The sequence below is a fragment of the Rhipicephalus microplus genome, chromosome X (genome assembly GCF_043290135.1).
Source record: "Rhipicephalus microplus isolate Deutch F79 chromosome X, USDA_Rmic, whole genome shotgun sequence".
Taxonomy (NCBI): Eukaryota; Metazoa; Arthropoda; class Arachnida; order Ixodida; family Ixodidae; genus Rhipicephalus; species Rhipicephalus microplus.
Window position 1 is genome coordinate 63,074,909 of NC_134710.1, and position 21,056 is coordinate 63,095,964.

A 21,056-nucleotide genomic window follows, 5' to 3' on the forward strand; every position below is an offset into this window, starting at 1 on the left:
CAGAACTGTGTGCACTTTCCAGAAGAAAACTTAGACACACAAGAAGAACAAGTGGCAATCCTCGTCAATATCATACCGAACTTTGGCTTTAATATGAATAAACAACAGGAATGTAATGACACAAAAGTACTTAGCTTTAAGCATCACAACTAGCCTCAATACCTCTGCAAAAGTAGCATCACAACAAATAAATAACTTTGAAACAAGAACAGTTATCAAGAACTGTACTTTGTTCCAGAGGGAAGTTCCATTCAACTCGCAAATAAATATGTTCGAGTACATTTATATGAAAACCACTTTTCTTTAATTATTGCCAACATCAAAAAGTGGTAACGCTGTTAATAACTGCAATGTTGCAGCGCCTTCTAAAATTATCTGTCAACACTTCTGATATGTCACATTTCCCACATCTCCATGCTATATTGTGATGACACTGTTTCCAATATCTGGGATTGCTTTTCATCGTAGTGAATATCTTTCAGAGGGGCTCAGCCCTCAGCATTTGGTGTACCAAATGTTCAGACCTAACAGTATGTGAAGTACCTCATCAAAAACTGCTTGAAACTGTATGTGGCAAATAAACTACTTTTCCTTATAACACTGTTTCGATCTGAATGTCCCCTTTAGGTGGCAACTGGCAGTGGCGATGGGTACACAAGCAAACTGGTTTACTCAGAATACGATGGCTATACTGAAAAGGCAAAGTGCATGAAACTGACATCAGAGAGCAGCACTCTCATGTTCAGCATTCATGCACTACATTCTTATGTTCCGCCACTGCAGCCCCTCACATTGGAATGGCAATTGAGATACTATATTTGCTCATAATGATATACACTAACTTTTTATTATGCTATATTACTCTGATTTGCTTGAGGTTCAACATACTGAAGTTTGACTTCATAACTTGTCAATGTGACAGCCAGTGCGTCAGGACAGTTTCAATCGCGAATATAAACCGTGCAGCACAGACAACGGAACATTACGTTCAAAACAACTTCCAAAATTACAACACAGTTAAATATTTACCAACACTATTAAAAAAAAGGCTTCATACACATACAGGTACACAATGTCTTGTGAAAGTAGTTAAAATGGAAGTCTTATGAGCTCACACCCTTTATGAAAAGAAAAATCCCTCAAAATCACCATAAAAGGTTGGTTTGTCAAAGCAGATGTCTGGACTCAAGATAGAATACATAGTCATAGGAAGAACTTTTTTTTTTCTCCCTTGTCTACCATAATACAAAAAAGAGGTGGCAATGGTGAGAAACTACCTTTCGGCAATAAAGTTCTTACTGCCCACAAGACGTGCAAACTTCCTAGAAGACAAATCAGGGGAATTGAATAGAAAATTCTAAAAAAAAAGAAAGATGAAGCAATTACTGCTTCAAGTGCTTACCATAAATAAAGTAATGACATCCTCTTTTTTCGTGCAAGAATAATATCACAACATCTGTAGCAAAATCACCTTTATCTGTATTGATTATCTATATATATTTTTGAATTTAAATTTGTAACTTGCATACGTAAAGATATATTAAAGCAATGTGGAAGGATAATGCACGTCTTAGGAATTAAGAGGTGGACACAGCAAAAAAGAGCAAAATTAGCTGGCTGCCACCAGATGAGGACATGCAGCTGGGTAAGCTGGAGTGAGGCGAGCTGCATAGAGGTGACACAGCGCGGTGTCCGTCGACCACTTGGAACAAGCAATGCTTCACTTGAGCTCAAGTGCTCCTTCTTCTTCAAGCTTGCAGATGAACTTGGTAACTCTGTATTGGGAAGTGGTCTGAACCAACAGCATTTTGTCAGTGATCATTTCTACTCAGCCTGTTCAACTGTTTGATGTGAAAATACAGCCAAATCTAGATATGACAAACACTCCCAAAATGTTTCTTAATAATATCGAAAAAAAAATGCTAATAACTAATATAGGCTACAAAAATGATTTTTTCATGTTAGTTCTCACTTCCAATCAATGTGTTTTAATGATTAATGTATATCAATAATTATTCACTCGTAAAACAGGCGCACTCACATAACAGGCACACCTCATTTTGGTCGAGAGACATCAGGTTTTTTTATTTCCGTGCATTATAGGCACACCCCAAACTTGGCCGTGATCAGTAGTTCTGAACAATATTTAATACAGTTCAGAACTACTAGTCATATTAATACAACTAATAATAATAATTTATAATTTATTAATACTATTATCTGGAGTTTTACATCCCAAACCACTACAGTATAATCATGATAGACATCATAAAAGAGGGCTCCACAAATTTCAACCCTGTTTTAAGGAAGATGAGAGTCGAAAATCCCAAGTTTTTTTACAAAATTACACATTTTGCTTCATTACTTACTTTCACGTGTTTAGTTTCTCTACTTTCACGACAAAAAAATAGTTATAGTGTGCTCACTTCATGCCTAACTACAGATATGTGCACAGTCAGCCACAAAATAATAACGACCACGTCAGTGTGTGGTTCATTTAATGAAAGCTCGTTGACTGAGCCCTTGGTAACTTGAAAAATCGGATAATTTGGACAAGTTCTCCAGTCCCAACAAGCATATGTATTGCTATTTGGCATCAAACTCTTGTTAATTTGGTCATACGTGGCCAAAACCCGGTCAATACGGATAATCTTCAAAGTGTACCGAGCGTGAAGCAAAGCAAATATGTGACACAAAAGAGTGAAAACGGCGTCCACCAACAACCGACATCAGACAGTGCAGTCTGCACTGCCATCATAAGCATATTGCGCAGCATAGAGTACGACCCGAGGGCTAGAAGGCTTATTAGTGTTTACCACTACGTGTGATTCAGCGTTGGCTGCGGGCCCTCAAAAGAGCGCAGTTGCCCTCCAAAAATCACGTTGACAAATGTGGATAGCGATCACAATCGCATCGTGGACGGCATCCCCAATTTTTTAATTTGTTTCCTTGGTGAACAATCAAGCAATAGCTTGAATAATGTTGGGCACAAGTAAAAGTCACTGTTGCGCACAAGCCGTTTTCTCTACGTGTTCGCTCAGGAATGCATGAGAGTCTTTGCAACAACTGCAATTCCCATGCAGCAGAACTATTTAGAAAAACCTCTTCACTTGAATCACTCTTTAATGCTGTAAACTGAACAGCTGTTCTTATTCCTTAAAACAAATGAATATTCAACAACTTTAAATGTGCTTAAATAGCAAAAAGGGACTCCTATTTTCACATTGAACATCAAATATATGCACAAACCTAAAGTGGCATGCAGCACTTATTCAAACATGGTTAGAAAACATCGCTTATCTGCAGTCGTGGCTCTTGAGAATACGTGAACTAAACATTAAAGCGCAGCAGGCGGCTTGGAAGTTGCAATTATTTCTTGAAGTCCACTAAAAATCATTCCCTCTCCTCTCAACAAATGATGCCATAAACCCAAAGTATACGGCTATGGGGGTGATTTGAGCATCATGAACTGCATAGTTACCATTGCCCCAGCGATATGCTGCCATCTGCCTGCACTCGTGATCACATCAAAAGCAAGTTGCGCGATTGACGAAAAAGAAGTGCTCAAGGTCATGATACCTGCTGATGAGCGGACGCATTTTTTTTTGCCTCCCTTGTAACTCATCCCCCTGCATAGGTTTTAGTGCACTCGTTGGTACGAGAGGAAAGAGAAAGTGCTTAAAGCGAGCAACAAATCCCTGTAACTCTGCTCATACTTGACAGATTCTAAACAATTTTGCAGCAGTACATTCATCAGGCAATAAACTGTTTTAATATGACCCTTTGACGATTATTTGAAAAAATGTTGCAGCACCCCTTTAATAAAAAAAGACAAACACTTCACAAAATGTAAAAAAATATTACCTGACGAGCCATGTCTACATATGCCAGGAGCTTCTTGACTCCTATCCAGATCCTGGCAAAGACAAAAAAAAAAAATCCCAATGTCAACAAAATTCAGCCTAAACCCAAAGCCACAAACTTTTCAGCAAATTTGGAAAATTTGGCCGGTGTGACTACAATGCAGTGAGTTACCCTTTAAAAATGTGGTCAATATGAGCTGTACTGCCAATCAAACGGTTGCATACTTCGCTGTGCTTAATGCATCATCGAATTCAGTGCAACAAACTCGAAATTACCGAGACAGTGCTAACAGCAGACAGCTAGCCTTATGCCTAATACCACTGTCTGGTGCCCACTTGATAATCTTCAAGCAGAGGAAAAAAAAAAAAGAGTTCCACTAGCCTGCGTCCTCCCAGATGCTTGGCAATCTGGTCAAGCTCGGCCTTTGAGAAGCAGTCAACATCCTCAAGTACAGCCAGGACATGCTGGGGCAGGGACAGGTTTGGCACCCGCAGAATAGCTGTGAATGAAGGGCTGAGACCCATCTCATCCAGCACTCCCTTCAGGCTGCTCGTGCAAAGGACGAGCAGCTTGCGGCCCTGCAATGGGGACAGACCACACTTGCACCTCCACAGTGAGTGCTTTGCAGTGCAGGCCGAGTTTTCTAAGAAATCTGCGCAACAGAACTTCATGTCTATGTTGTAAGCTACAAACATCTTTACAACATTTATATCTGTTATGTACATAGATAATACATAGTGCAGCAAAAACTGAACAATTAAAAGATACTGCAGCACCAATTCAAAGAAAGTGTAATATGCTCAAAACCATAGGTGGAGAGTACGGGACTGGGGGACCCAAGCCCTCTCCGGGCTGCTTCATGGGGGGCAGAACACCCTCTGACACGGGCGCGGGATAATATTTTTAGAGCTTGGCTTAGGTTCTTAATCACCGCCAACGGAGTGTCGGCCATCCTTCCTATCTTGCAGCTATTTCAAAGAGGACTATATATGTATGGTCCTTTTCCTTTCAAGCTTTTAAGATTCGAATCATGGGGCAGTGACAAGTAGGGAGTCTGGTGCCATGGTCGCATTGAGAACGAAATCGCAGGATTGCAGCAGTTACATGGCTCTTGTGCGAAATAAATAAGGAATGTATGCGTACGTATCAAGAAAATGAATTACCTTCTCTTGTTATATATGTATAAAGAGAGCGAAGGAAAAGTGCGGAAGAGCAAGCCGGGCGCCCCGACGCCTCAGAGAATATAAAAATGACTATGTTCATAACATCATGTCTGCTCCGAACTTGTCATAGATCTTTTACATATAATGTTTACAGCTTAAATGATCATGAACCACCCCTTGTGCTTGGTGAAAAAACACATCCTATGGAAAGCAGGCACTGTTAAAACACCAGGCCTGCGTGGTAGGCACAGCACAATCACAGCGAAAGCTAGAAGAGCAGCCTTTCAGAGCCTTTTCAAACACTCATTGGGTAACTACTGCAAGCACACTTGCTTGGTACCCACTAAGGCAATGTTAATGAACTTTTGGATAGTAGGCCGGCATTCGCTATGCAATTTTTTGTCATTATTCTGAGAAGCATGGTATCCGCTAAACACTTGCAAGGAATTTTGTGCCAATTGTCCATGCAGTGGCCGACGACGATGAGGAATTATGGCTGAAGTGGGTGTGCGCCACAGTTAATAGGGGAACAAGAACAAGCTTTTGTGATGATTTGGAGCATTAGATGGCCCACTCATAACACTACTTTCATTGTGCGAGGACTGGTTGTTCTTTCGCTGCTGTAGAACGCTTTATAAGTCGTATTAACGCGATTGCTTTCCCGACATCAAGCCTGCCTAAGGCAAGTTTGACCACAAGTCACAAGCACCGGTGCAGCTCAGTGGTAGAATACTAGGCTGGCACCCAGCGAACCTGGGTTCGAGCCCCACTGTGCTGTTGGTGCTAGGTCATGACTGCCTAAGGCAAGTTTGAAACAAGTTATAAGCACTGGCATGATTCAGTGGTAGAATATGGTGGCACGCAGTGGACCCAGGTTCAAGCCCCACTGTGTCATTGGTGCAAAGTTGTTTTTTTTTTTTTTTTCAAATTTTGCACAATGTGGTTACGAACACCGGCAGCAACGGCAGCGGACAACAACTGCGTGTGACCCGAAAAGTGATCTCATAACAGCTTTCGCTGTAAAACAGCTAAGCCATATATTATAGTCCTGTGCAGCACGAATTCGCAATTTCGAGCGGAGCACGAAATTGCGATTGCTCAGGTGCCCTGTTTTAATATGGAGGCCTCTGCTTGGGAGCTGCCGGCACCTGCTCCTTGTTGTCAAACAGCAGACAGCAGGCCATTAGCCAATTTCTGACAAATCATGAGCAGCGTTTAGATCAGATGCAGTTCTTGCCATTGGGTGCCGCCATGTGCCAGCATCATTTTCTGTAGTCTGGCAACATTACACGAGAGTACATTACACACTAACACATAGGAATCGCAATGGGAGAAAGCAATTGCATTATAATGCGTGCTCAGGGTCTGGACTTGTAGTGACGTAACTTCTTTCCCCCCGTACGACCGCCCCCCTGTGCGAATTCCAGCGTTCTTGTCGGGACGAGAGAAAACTTAGTGTGTGATAAGTTTTCGTAACTCTGCTCATGCTGGACTAATTCCAAAATTTTTGAACCTATCGATTCGTGAGACAAACTTTGAGAGTGAGGTCGTTCGAGGACTACATCAAAAAAGTTTTTTAGCATTCCTTTAAAAAATTCTCTACTTAAGTTTAAAGTCCACAGTTACAGACTAACTTCCAGAAACATTCAATATATGGCCACAGCTCTAGCGAACACTAGACAAAGCAACTTTTTTAACATAAACAAAACGACTTCACCAGCAGCAAATAATACCTTTGGAGGATCCCTCTGCAGAAGAACCAGAAGTGCTTGCAGCACCAGGTTTGAATATCTTGGTCCAATGGGGCCGTAATCTGTCAATGCAAATATCCCACCAAGGGAAGTTTAGGGATTCAAAACAATGAAATAGATTTTCTTGGAACAATCTAGTGAAAGAAAGGTGCCTGCATTTTTAAGATAGCTATACGAATAGTAGCTTACCCAATAAGCGTTCAATGTTGTCTACCAATATGCAGCTTTGCTGAGACTTGTAGGCATCATCAAACACCTGAAAAAAAAAAACATTTTCACCTTGTCAATAGACGAGTAGTATTAAGGTTTGCAAAGTGCCATTCTATTTCAGTTTCTGTCAACCAGGGATGATTTACACAAATGTTTAACAGCAAAATTATTTTTGCTACAGTATAATTAGAAGCAAACAATGGAACTTTCTGTAAAAACAGCAGAACAAGGAGCAGACAGCGTTTCCACAGTTTTAACATATGGTTTAGTAGCGCAAATTCGACGGGCCACATAGGACAAGAAGAAACACGACGCTCGCTACAGTCACAACTAATTTTATTTCAGAAGCAGCACTTCATATACATAACTCAAATTCCTAGTAACAGAGAAAAAAACTACGAACATTGAATCATTGTTAAAAAACCTATTGTGCACACTCAAGTGATAGTGCACGACAGATAAGCTTAGACATCTTTAGATGATATATAACAAATGACAGCACTGGGTATCATTAAGAACATTGGCGTGGGTTTAAACGTGCCTGAAACAGAATTGAAATAAAAATAAGGAAAGAAGACCCGTGCAAATACGAACTTCAAGCAATAGTATACGGCAGTTATGTGTAGACACTTTTAGATAAAACAAGAAATAACAAAGCAGTTTATTATAAAACCAAAAACCTTTGGCATGAATTTACAGGTGCATGAAACAGAATTGAAAAAACATGAAGGACAATATGACACAAGCAAACACTAACTTCAATATTAGTCCTTCGAAGAAGCTGGCTTCTCGGTTACTTAACGAAACTGATGACTGACTAATGCAGCTATCTTTTCTTTTATTTATAGAGGAAGACTTCGACCATTTCTCTGGTTAGCTGGTTCCCATGACGGAAGACTACAATTGTATCACCGAACAGTGGCAAGCAGCCACACTGAGAACAGCATGCCTTTATGTGAGAATGGATATTAGTTGCCGATGATCGTTTATGTTCTTAAAGTCGGGTGTACAAACAACGTCCCGTCTGGCCGATGTATATCTTTCCACATGATAGCGGCAAGCAATACACAACCACCAGGATACATTTAACAAACTTTGTTGTGTGATTTATTGTACAACCATCAGCAACATTTTTTTCTGCTATGGAAACTTTTCGGTCCAGTTTGGAACATATTTTATTAAGCTTGTTTGGTGTTGAAAAAACTACTAGACCAAATCAATTACAGTTGAAACCCGCAATAACGAAACCCCGCGAGTACGAAATCCCTGCAGCAATGAAATATTTCCGGATCCCTGGCGAACGTACATAGAAGCTTATGTATTACGTATCTCGCGGCAACGAAATGTTTTTGGACAGCGATCCCGCATTAACAAATTTTCTACCACGGTGCAGGCCTTAGTTTACCCTCCCGCCAAAGGTTAACTGTAGAAAATATGCTCGTATGCGTGTTATGTGCACTCAAAATTTGTAAACGTCTGCTTTTGCCGCGCTAGCGTGGGTACCGCCATTTTTGTTTACTTAAATCGGCGATGGGGTCTGTGTCTGGCAACAAGCCTGGCCACACTGCAGCAGGCGATGGCAAATGATCATGCTGGAGTACAGATGGCCCCGTCGGACGAGCTCAACAGGCCGAAGGAACACCAACAGTTGGAATCAATCAAAACGACGAAGAGAAGACTGGAACTGGTGGCGAAATCGAAATGAAGTTACAATTGGCGCCTGAGAAAAGCTTGACGTGGAGAAATTCACGCGGAGAAACCCAACCCGCAGGTTGTTTTGGATGCGCTGGACACCCTTCGCTCCTTCGGCGCACATGACGACGACGTAGCAATGAACCACTTTTTCCAGTGCGAAGGGAGAGCTTTGAAGTTGTTGCAAGGGTTGGCAAAGTAAGTTGACTGACTTCTGGCAAGAAATTTTCGTTCTGCTGACCATATCACTGTTTTTATGTCTCATACTCGTGGCAACGAAATTCTCGCGAAAACGAAATTTTTTGGTTTTCCCGGCGATTTTGTTAATGCGAGTTTCGACTGTACCTACGTTTTTTAAGTTTATGGGCAATCTTGAGCGCATGAGAAACTGACACTATCTTTTTTTCTGTTTTCATTACTTGTCATTGTTTTCAGAAAGTTGTTGCGTACGTGACCAATCAATTTGTTGGCTGACCTACACAGCATGCGTCTTTCGTACCCAGCATTTTTTAGCCTGATAATTTATTGGTAGAAGCTTTCGTTCATTTTTTCTGGACATGACTGTTACTGCTGCTCTCAAATATTTTTTGACAATGATTCAAAGTATGTACTTCTTCTCTGTGTCGCTAGGGATTTGGGTTATATATATGAAGTGCTGTTTCTGAAATAAAATTGGTTGCCAGTGTAGCGAATGTCGTGTTTCTTCTTGTCTTATGTGCCCCGTCGAATTCACGCTACTACACCATATGTTAAAATGACATCTTGCCAACTAACCCAGCTCTCAGGTCTACTGAGTTTCCACAGTTGTCTATCGCCTCTTCACTCAATGTAACAATGCCGGTTGGCAGCATGGCTTCACTGCAGCAAGTTGTGCATTTCGTGCAGGCACAGCCATAAGTGACATGAACAGGCCAGCAAAATGACACACAGTGAACCGACGTAACACAGTTAAACAATACCCATGCCACAGGGGCACAAGAAATGACATTCAGTAGTTAAGGCACTAAGTTCCTAGATGACATTTAATTTTTTTAAGTGGAGCTAGACCACGTCTATATTTAATGGCACTTTACCATGTGATGTCAAAAACAGTGACGATTATAACGAACAATTTTCTGGCAACAATAAAATATAAACCCGTATTTTTACACCTCCAACCAGCATTCAGGGATAGTAATATGCATAAGGATACTCTGGTGCCATTAGCTTGGGTTCGTTCCTGTTTTTTAAAGAATTGCAAATGATCACAGCAACTTTGGTCATTGGAAGTTGAACCTGAAGCCTAGAAATCCCACGCAGTGCCTGTCATCCAGAAGCCGTTGCAATTCTACAGTGTATTTCACTATAGTGCAACTGGGAAATAATATGCCATATCTGAATAAATGTCAAACGCCTTGTATAAAAAATATTTTTGACATGGTACATGACATTTCAAATGTTTTACGTGTACTGCAGTGAGCAAGCTTTGGTGTTGAGAGTAAGCATTTCTTAGTCAAACAGGTTCTAGCTAAGGCATTAGGTGACTAATAGCATTAAGGCAGATGCCATTTGATTTGCCTGAGTGGCACCAAGCCAACGGCATTAAATCTTAAAACATTAGGAACTTAATGCGATTTTATAGGCCTATATGGCAGAGGTACCAAGCTGTGGAGTTCGTTAATAGGGCATTACCGAGAGCATCATTATCTCCACAGCAAAATTGCAGTACACATCGCAACGTTCCTTTCCAGGCTACGAACGACACGTGGGTGTCACTAGACACCAATATCACACACGCAGCGAGAAATGTTGCTCATGTCTGCAAGATGCTGATGCTGCGGTCACTGCAGTCAGCAAAGCTGGCGTTGAGAATAAGGCAGTCACTGCTCGTTGTGGTTGCCTAAATCTCCTCCTAGACCCTGCGCAACATGGCCACTCAAATGAGCCATGCCACACAGCCTTCACGGCGTGATTCACCTGGATAGCCTAATGTGCCTGATGAGCTCGAGCAGGCAGACAAAACTGTTTCTCTCGTTTTACAACCCGATCAGCTGCAGCACGGCAAAGAACTGCCGGTAGCTGTGGTAACTCTCCCAATTTTCCAGAACCAGCATGAAGTTCAAAGGTAAACACTCAGCAGAAGCCTGCCTGGCCACAATGGCTGAGCTTGTGATGGAGGACGCTGAAAAGCGGGCGCTCTCTGATTGATTGATATGAGAGGTTTAACGTCCCAAAACCACTATATGATTATGAGAGGCGCCATAGTGGAGGGCTCCGAAAATTTCGACCACCTGGAGTTCTTTAACGTGCACCCAAATCTGAGCACAAGGGCCTAGTACATTTTTGCCTCCATTAGAAATGCAGCCGCCATAGCCGGGATTCGAACCGGCGACCTGCGGGTCAGCACCAGAGTACCTTAGCCACTAGACCACCGCAGCGGGGCAGGGCACTCTGTGTTTGACCTCAAACCCAAGACGTTTGTGCACTACGTGGACGGTTGCTTCTGTGTGGTGAAATCTGGCGAGATCGACAACTTGCTTGCATGGCTGAACTCTGTGAGCCTGACATACAGTTCACCTCGGTGCCAACGGCTACACAAAAGCATTTGTTTGCAGAGGCGTCGTATACTAAATCCAGGGTGCCAACTGCCCCGTTTCCTATATTGGGGAAACAAAGAACTTCCATGAAAGGATGCGGCAGGACAAGAACGACCTTCGTCGACTGAACAGCCACAAGAGTGCAGTAGCAGAATAACGCGAGCGGTTTGACCACCACATCCACCAGGAGGACGCAATGACTCTGGAAAAAGAAAGGAACACCCGCCAACGACTCCTCCTCGAATCCTGGCACATTCAGCAGAAAGCAGGGAACATCAACTGCTCCACGGAGACATTGCCCTCCCTCTGCCAGGGTTTGCCACAGGCCGCGGCAAGCCTCTCACGCAAAGCAAGCAACCGTATTTATGCGCCGCACCCCTCACCCCTGAAGAATGAGCCAGTCTGGCTTTGAAACATTAGGTTTCAAAATACAACTTTTAGTTGGGGTTTTCTAATTGCTTCACTTCAGCATGAAGTTGCAGCCACAGCATGACTGCATCATCACCCAGCCAACCTAGCGGGGCAGCTTGATCTTCACAAACACAACGTCCTTGCCACAAAGCGTCTTGATGAACTTGTGCAAGTGGACGAGGTGCAGCATCACTTGGTCGAGGGAGCACTGTCACTCTCATGTCCCCCTAGGCCCAGGGAACAGGTATGGCCTGAAGTCACAAGCCTCTTCCTATTGGGGCTTATCAGAGTGGGCCAGCACTGTTAGGCAACTTGGGTGCGAGTGCTTGCATGAGAACACTGGCCACTTTCTCTGTGGCCAAGTTCCTGATGGATGGTGCCTTTGGGGTCTCGGCAGGTGGACAGCTCGTGAGCTTCTCACCAGCTGCCCACCGAATCACCCTACAATTAACAAACTCGCCAAAAAGAAGTTTTGATGGTGAGCTTCTGTAAGAAGAATCACGACGACACACCAGATGCCTGTAAGAACATTGCGTAATACGCAGTAACATGTTGTGGAGACAGCCAGGGTATTCAAACAGACTGGCCAGTGCCGCTGCTGATCCGGATCTAGCCTCTGGCGATGCCCTGCCACAGGGAAAAGATCCCACCACAACGTACAAGGCTCTGGCCCCTTGAGTGGACTCACTGCCAGCCTCACTGTCGGCCACTTGGTGACTCATGCTAATTACCACTGCTGCTGGTTGTCAACCAGTGTCATTTCTCAGCAGGTGCTTGCATGACTGGTGGGCTCCCAGCAACAGTCAGTCGTGTTCCATCCAATCTTGGCCCAAGCCCTTTCTAGGCTGCGTCAGCGTCATAAGGTTTTCACAGCGGCCGAAACGTAATCAGTGACCAAAACACAGGTCACTGCGATGGCGAAATGACGAACAATGCAACGGCCAGAACAAAGGAACGATACACATGATTACTGTTGGGGTATATCATCAAATTTAGTTTTCAGTGTGTACTGAGTAGTGGGTTGAGGAATGGGGGACACGTAGCCACTACACTGATTGGACTTTCGAGATTCTACATCACACATCCCATCAACTCTAGCAAACAAGCACTGTTTACAGATTTTTTTCATTGCAAGCTTCCATCTTTCCCTTCCTACGTCACACAAAGCGACACAGGAAATGATGTGTGAGGAAACGGCGGCAGCCACCTGCACATGCGAGAGCTTCGCAAGCCCGGCCTTGAGGTAAGCTTAAGTGGACACACACAAACACACACACAAGAAAAAGAAAGCCACTGCGTGCAACATGTGCATGCTACAGCAGATTGGGAACCAAGGAAGGGACCATACCCTGCGAATTAAGTTCACTTTCTGCGATAGGAGAATGACAAGCAAGGCAGAAACAGTGACCAGGACAGACAGAAGAAACAGGTGCTGTTCCTTCTGTCTATCCTCAGCAAGTGCACACAGTTTTGGCCTCATTAGGATTAACCAACTAAATCGAGATCTGATATTCCAATTCACGAATGGCAAGTGCAGGCGTTGGCGAAAAAACTTGATCCGTTCTCCTCTAAAGCAAAAGCCAACGTGGCACTAGGAGTGTCAATCACGAAATATGAGCCTGAATGAGCTAGTGCTTCAGTCAAAAAAGAAAAGCCTTGTTTACCTTGCGTTTGGCCTTCATTTTATCGAAGTATCACAATAATGGTCTATGACTCAAGATAGCTGTGTGAATTCGGGCCTTCTTAAAAACATTTAAGAACAATACTGAACCAATTATACTTCATATGAAATGTTTGTACAAACTGCCCCAGATCTTGAAGGTTTGATGCTCTCCACTTTTCCAAGTGTGTGCATTCAGCGACCAAAATTAGTGAAATAGCACTGTCTAGCACAATTATGTGCTTTATTTCTTGTAATAAAAAAATCAAAATATAAAATGTATTTTAAAGTGTAAGACAGCTTACCTTCTTGATAAGCTGGCATTTAGCAGTCTCTGTGTAACCCACCATTCCATCAGGACCACAGAGCTTTATAAATGGAAACTCTGACCGCAGCGCGATTTTCGCCGCCAGTGCAGTTTTGCCAGAATTGGGTGCACCTGCACACACACACACACACACACAAAATATTACGCATCCATAGGCTGCTTTTTTTAATGTGTTTACCATTTTGTATCTATTAAAATGGCCCATTTGAGGAAAACCATTACAGCCCTATTCACTGAGGTGTGCATAATCAGCAGTGGCAACACGATTTACAGCCTACAATCTGCACACATGGCTACAATCTGTAACAAAGCATGACATAGATAAGAGCCTTCCATACTTTTGAGGGTCACCATCTCCACCTCCTTTATTTGGGTTGGAGGAGAGGGTACAAAGCATATTAAACACTCCACAAAGGGCCACTCCTCCTAACTTGTCGGTCCAAAATTTTAAAAAATAAAAAAATGTCCCCAGCAAACGGCAACGTCGTCGCACCTTGCGTACAGCGCATTTTGTGGCAGCCACCAAATGGCAATTGGCATTTTGCGGCTTCATCACGCAGCGCCATCTGCGAGTTCTGTATGACCTGACTGAATAAGATTTTGCACACATAAATAGAAAATCGAACAAAAATTTCACACGTTCTCGGAAGAGCCGCACTTGATCAAAATCGTGGGGAAAAAAACGGGGCCTTTACATGAATGTGTGCGGTACATACAAGCACCAAGGAAAGCAATTGCAGCGCTCAAGAAGACAAGCCCGCTTGTCAAAACGTTGGCTCCAGTGACACTCCTTGTTCACGAACTTTTCACCTTGGTACGACAATTTCTTCAGAGAAAGCTCTCGGACTAAATTCGCCCAAAGCAAGACGTCTTTTCTTTAGCGTCGTGCATATATGCAAATTGGTATCACAGGTACCATGACATGTTCTCTCCTGTACGGATTTTTTGTCTTCATTATTGTCGATCCTGTCCCACAATAATTCTGTGAATAGAATCTATTTTGCATAAAACATGACACAACATTGAAAAAGTGGTTGAACAAGCCTTAATTTCTGAACTTCACGACAAGTTTGTACAGCTGGTAGGTATCTGAAATAATTTGTAATACTCTATGGATAAATTTTTAAAGCAAAGCAAACCATACATCCCAAGCTTTTGAAGTGTGTAAGCACTTTTATGCGGACTAAATAAAAAAATAGGAAAAATGTCAATACTCTGTCTCTGTCTATGCTCTGTCCATAAGCAGTCACTGTCTGTCCCTTTGTCACTTGAGACGATCATCATTATAAAGAAATAAATGAATAGAACAAAACATTTTCTAGGCACGACGTGGTTTGAACCTGAGCTCACCACGCTCTGACGGCAAATGTCAGCTACTGGTCTACACATCCACCCTGCCAGAATGTAGATAGCATATCTGAACTTTATGAATGTGTTGCACCCACAGGGCAAAACAAACGTAAATGGCAAACACTTTCTATAATGGCCACATTGAAGTTCGTGGTAGTAGAATAAAAACTCTCTGCAGGGCAAAATGTAAAACTGACATGGAGGCTTGGACACATTAGGAAAATTGTAGCTTTGCAAAAATTTGCTGCCACACAACTTTCCAATAAAAAGATGACATATTTATGCATGTGTAGTTAATGACTTCTGTGTCAATAGCACAAATACATGTGCAATTTTTTCCCAAGTAAAATTGTTGCAAGTACATCGCTAGTTTATGTCGCTTTTGTTCCGTCCATGTGCCACAAAAACAATCAAAGCATGACACGTTGAGATTTTTTTTTGTTAGTTGGTAATTATCATCTGCATCTCAGAAGGCAGTTATGCAAAATATAAATTCAAAAAGCAAGCAGCAACTAGAGATAAGGGTAAAAAGGAAGACAGGCTTCCTGTCAGTTTAAATCACCTTTCATACAGTCCTATTTAGAAATTTTTTATGCTTAATTTTTATGAAGAAATTAATGATTATGTTTGATGTTTCGTGGCACAAGGGCTATTTCATGGCCAAAGAGCGCCAGTTACTCTTACTAGAGATATGGACAATGATTGTGATAAGCAGCTGTACAGGGGCCATAAAATTTCTCGCGCTAAGGCGGGTAAAAACATAGAAGTAATAAAATCATGACCATGCCGTGAAAGTGTGTGGTGGTAATGGATGACAACAGTTTGTGATAATAAAAACGATGGTGGACATATATATAGAATTAGCACAAGTGCCTCAATCGTTCACACCCTTGGGTGCAAGGGCCGTGAGGCAACTGCTTTGTTTTGTGTACTAACCGCAGCAGAAACCTCTCTGAAGAGGTCGTGCTACGGAATGCCCGCATATATGATATGAAAAGTACGAACTTCTCTTAAAAAAGCCAACAATGATTTATGAGTAAAAAGTGGTTCCCTACCGACGAACATTGCAGAATGAAGTAGTATCTGTAGTCGGTAAGGTAACGGAAAGTGTTGTCTTCGCAGTGTGTCTAATTCTTTACAGTGGATTAGGATGTGAGGTACGGTGAGTGCTTCTCCGCATCTATCACACAAAGGTGGATTGCCCCCAGACAAAAGAAATGAATGCGTTGTGTGTGTATGTCCTGTTTTTAACCTTGTAAGGATTACTTCTGTGTGGCGTGATTTTGATACTGGCGGCCAATGACCAAGTTGTGGCATGATGACATGCAGTTTATTACCTATGTGTGCGTCCCATGTGCTCTGCCAATAACCCCTGAGCTTTCGTTTTAGAAAAGGTTTCAGGTCGAGTGGAGGAACTGATATCAACGTATTGGAAGTGGTTTTGTTGACAGATCCAGCGAGCTGGTCCACCAGAACATTGCCTAGAATGTCGCGGTGTCCTGGCACCCAGCAGACTACAGCATGCTGCTTAGATGAGTAGACTGTGCATAAGAGCGAATAGAGCGAGACAAGGACAAGGCTTTTCTGCTTTTTAAGAATTTTCAGGGCTTTTACTACGCTTAGGGAATCTGTACATATTATTGCCTTCTGTAGTTTTATTTGCTTAATGTGTTTAATGACCGCAAGTATCGCATAAGCTTCGCCGGTGAGAATGCTTGAATCAGGGTGCAGAACGCCAGTTTCGGAAAAGAATGGGCTGACAGCTGTATACGAGACAGAAGTGTCCGACTTTGAAGCATCTGTAAAGAACTCTGGACATGTGTATTTCTGTTGTAGTTCTAGGAAGTATGTCTGGATATGGGCAATTGGTGCATGCTTCGTAACCTCTAAGAAAGACACATTGCAATCTATCGCCTGCCATCGCCAGGGTGGCAGGCATACAGCGGGAGCCATCAAACGGTGTTCAAGTAGCACACCGGTTTCCTTCGCTAGGCCCCTCGCAAAGAGTGAGTAGGGCTGTCTCATAGAAGGCCATTTCTCAAACAAAGCAAGGCTTGACATGTCATTAATTGTGGAATGTGGTGGGTGATCCTTGTCTGCATTTACATTAAGATAATATTTAAAAGACATGAAACATCTCTGTAGGTGGAGTGACCATTCGTTCGATTCGATTGATTGATATGTGTAGTTTAACGTCCCAAAACCACCATATGATTATGAGAGACGCCGTAGTGGAGGGCTCCGGAAATTTCGACCACCTGGGGTTCTTTAACGTGCACCCAAATCTGAGCACACGGGCCTACAACATTTCCGCCTCCATCGGAAATGCAGCCGCCGCAGCCGGGATCCGAACCCGCGACCTGAGAGTATTCGTTCGCTTCCACGTACAGGCTTTCCACGGGGCTAGTGCGAAAAGCACCTGTGGAGAGACGGATGCTTAGATGATGAACAGGGTCAAGTATTTTAAGGGCAGTAGGTGTCGCAGACTGATATGCTATTGCCCCATAATCTAGGCGGGTACGTATGAGGCTTTTATACAAATTCATTAAAAACTTCTTTTCACTTCCTCACGTAGTGTGTGACAACACTTTTAGAAGGTTCATAGCTTTTATGCATTTGTTTTTTAAATATTTGATGTGTGGTATGAAGGTTAGCTTGGTGTCCAAGATTAGGCCTAAGAATTTTTGTTCGGTATTAACAGAAAGACGTTGCCCATTCAGTCGAATATCCGGTTCGGAATGAATGCCTTTCTTCTTCGAGAACAAGACACACGTGCTTTTCTGCGCATTCAGTCGGAACCCGTTTTCTTCTGCCCAATTGGAGACTTCGTTCAAACCAAGCTGAACCTGCCGCTCACACATGGCCAGATTACAAGACTTGAAACCAAGCTGGACGTCATCGACATATATACAATAAAACATATTGCGAGGAATGGACAAGCGCAAGGCACTCATTTTGATAATAAAAGGTGTGCAACAAAGTACACCACCTTGCGGCACACCTGTTTCTTGGACAAATGTTTGAGAGAGAACGCTGCTCACACAAATGCGGAAATGTCCGATTTGACAAGTAACTTTCGATTATACTAAGCATTATGCCACGCACGCCAAGATGGGACATGTCTCTTAATATTCCAAACTTCCGCCATGCCATATCATAGGCCTTTTCGGTATCGAGGAACACAGAGAGAAAATATTGTTTGTGGACAAAAGCGCCTCTGATCTGTGCCTCGATTCGAACAAGATGATCGGTTGTGGATCTACCCTCTCGAAACCCGCACTGTAATGGGTTGAGCAAAATGTTCGTTTCAAGGAAATGAACAAGTCAGCAGTTTATCATTTTTTCGAGAAGTTTGCATAAGCAGCTTGTAAGTGTAATAGGCCTATAACTCGAAACTGAAGAAGGGTCCTCGCCATGTTTCAAAATGGGAATAACAACAGCCTCTTTCCAGGAAGCAGGGATAGCGCCAGAGAACCAGATAGCATTGTACAAGCAAAGTAAGGTTTTTTGTGTTTTGATTGGTAGACTTTTTAACATTTCATACACCACTCGGTCAGAACCTGGGGCTGAATTACTGCAGGAGTTAAGTGATGTTTGGAGCTCAGAAACCCGAACATTTGTGTTCGGGTTTCTGCTTTTCTATTCTTGTTCTGTATTTTTGAAAAGCATCAGTATAATGTGACGAGCTTGACACCCGTTCGAGGTGTGCACCAAGGAAGTTTGCCTGATCTTCCAAGGTGTCACCCTGTGTGTTTACAAGTGGGAGTGAGTGCACTTTTCTTCCTCCTACCCTACCAACCATGCTCCAGACTTTAGCCTCTTGTGTTTATGAATTGATTTCTGATAAAAACTTCTGCCAGCTTTCTCTTCTGGCCTGCCGACGCTTTCTCCTGCCATGAGACTTCATTTTCCTAAAGCTGTCAAGATTTTTGACTGTCCGTGAGTTCAGAAGCAACCTCCATGCTTTGTTTTGCTGTTTATGCGCGTTTCGGCATTCAGAGTTCCACCACGGCACACGTCGTTTTTCAGGGTGTCCATTCGTTTGTGGGATGCATTTCGTTGCAGCATCAAGAACGCTGTGAAGTAATTGACAGCAGCATCGATGCTCAAAGTACATATATCATTTCAACCTAAACGAGTGATGGTATAAAACTGTTCCCAGTCGACTCCGTTTGTGAGTCATTTAAAACCCATGGTGAACACTCAGTTGCTGTAATTGTGCTCAGAACTACGGGAAAGTGGTCACTTCCGTAGGGATTACTGATGAGTTTCCGCTGGAGTAGAAGCACAAGGGGCGGAGATACTATGCTTAGGTCTATGGAAGAATTGGATTTGTTAGCGAGATTATAATAGGTTGGTTCTTTTCGATTCAAGAAACATGCACTTGACGAGAGGAGGAACTGTTCAATCAGTCGACCTCATGCGTCGCAACGAGAGTCACCCCATAGCTTGCTATGTGCACTCAAGTCTCCAAGGAGAAGGTAAGGTTCTGGAAGTTCATCAATTAAAGATTGTAAATCGTGTTTTTACAGCTGACAGCTTGGGGGAATGTAAATAGTGAAAACTGTGATCAGTTTATCAAAAAAAAAAAAACAGCTCAAACAGCCACTGCCTCAACGGACGTTTCGAGTTGTAAGTGTGTGCATGCGATCCCTTGATTTACTATAATTGCTACACCTTCGGATGGTGTCATGGCATCATTACGGTCCTTTCGAAAAATAATGTAGCTGCATAGAAAGTTGGTGTGTCTTGGTTTTAGGTGTTTCTTGTATACACAACACTTTTGGCGAGTGTTTGTATAACAGTTCTTGGACATTGTCAAGATTCCTTAGAAGGCCCCTGACGTTCCAATGTAAAATTTGAGTGTTCATGGTGAAAGTAAAGTAGTGCTGTGTGTACGAAGAGCGAGTGGCTGTTCAGGCGAGAAGTTTGAATTTAAGTAACAGGGCCGTCACCAGGCCCCATTATCTGTTTTTTTTTTTTTCCTGGGGCGCTCCAAGAAGCCACACCGCTCCCTCGGCACCAAGGGTACTGACGTATCCATTGCCTTCTCGGAGGCGCTGGATGCCCGCACGTGCGAGCCGGTTGTTCGAAGTTTAGGCCTCGCCTGATGAGGGGAAGCCCTGAGACCTGAAGACCCAGGGATCTCTGATCTCTATTCGTATGTAGGCGGAGTAGACTGGACTACTGCCGCCTTGGGGGCAGGGGCCACAGCAGACAGCTCGCTCTGCGCAGGCCGAAGCAGTGGCGAGGGCTGGTGGGACGCTACCCACAGACGCGCCGCATCATCATATGATTTTGGGCTATAGAATGGCGAGACCCTTCTTCTTGCTTTCTTAAACAAGATGTTTTCCTTCACCTTCAACGTGGTGACCGTTTTTTTTCTTTCTTCCAGAATAGACATGACCGTGAGTATAAGGCACGATTTCCATCACAGTTGACGCAGTGTGCAGGTTCTGTGCAAGTAACGGAGGTGTGACCCGAAACTCCACATTGTGAACAAGTTTGTCGGCCACGACAGCTTTACGAGCCGTGGCCATATCTCTGACATTGAAAGCATCGTCGCAGGTTAGGTATGTATGGTCGAACACGAAGCTATGTGTACCTAGTTGTGAGTGTTTCGGGAAGGATGCTGGAGCCAAAGGTAACGATTATATGTTTTGTTGAAGTCTCTTTTTCATTTCACTTCATCTTGATTCTCTGTACATTAATTACATTCTCTTCTTTCCAGCCATCAAGAAGTTTGGCATCTGTCAAGTCAACTAGGTCATCCTCCGATACGACTCCTTGGACTGTGTTCATCGAACGATGTGCTGAAACAGTGATGGGGACATCACCAAAAGTCTTCAAACTGGATAGTTTATCATATTGTTCCTTGTCTCGAACTTCAACGAGGAGGTCACCACTGCCCATTTTTGTAGCTTTCTACCCTGTTCCACGTGTGTCTATTAGGCACCTTGAAACTAAGAACGGTGAAAGTTTTCTGACAGGTTTTGCTGGTGAGTCACTGTGGATAACGTGGTAGCGTGGAAAGTTGTTTTTGTTTAGTTG

At 43.1% G+C, this 21,056-nt stretch overlaps 1 protein-coding gene across 1 annotated transcript in view; it reads right to left on the minus strand.

The window, feature by feature from the left end:
* Nucleotides 1–817: 817 nt before the first annotated feature.
* LOC119176107 (vesicle-fusing ATPase 1) overlaps nt 818–21,056 on the minus strand; it is a 71,712-nt gene continuing 51,473 nt past the window's right edge. Inside the window, exons 16-21 of the mRNA XM_037427249.2 lie at nt 13,633–13,766; nt 6,968–7,034; nt 6,761–6,840; nt 4,246–4,442; nt 3,865–3,916; nt 818–1,792 (exon numbers count right to left, since the gene is read on the minus strand). Of these exons, the coding sequence (XP_037283146.1) occupies nt 1,721–1,792; nt 3,865–3,916; nt 4,246–4,442; nt 6,761–6,840; nt 6,968–7,034; nt 13,633–13,766 (602 nt within the window). The 3' untranslated portion in view covers nt 818–1,720. The remainder of the gene's footprint in view (nt 1,793–3,864; nt 3,917–4,245; nt 4,443–6,760; nt 6,841–6,967; nt 7,035–13,632; nt 13,767–21,056) is intronic.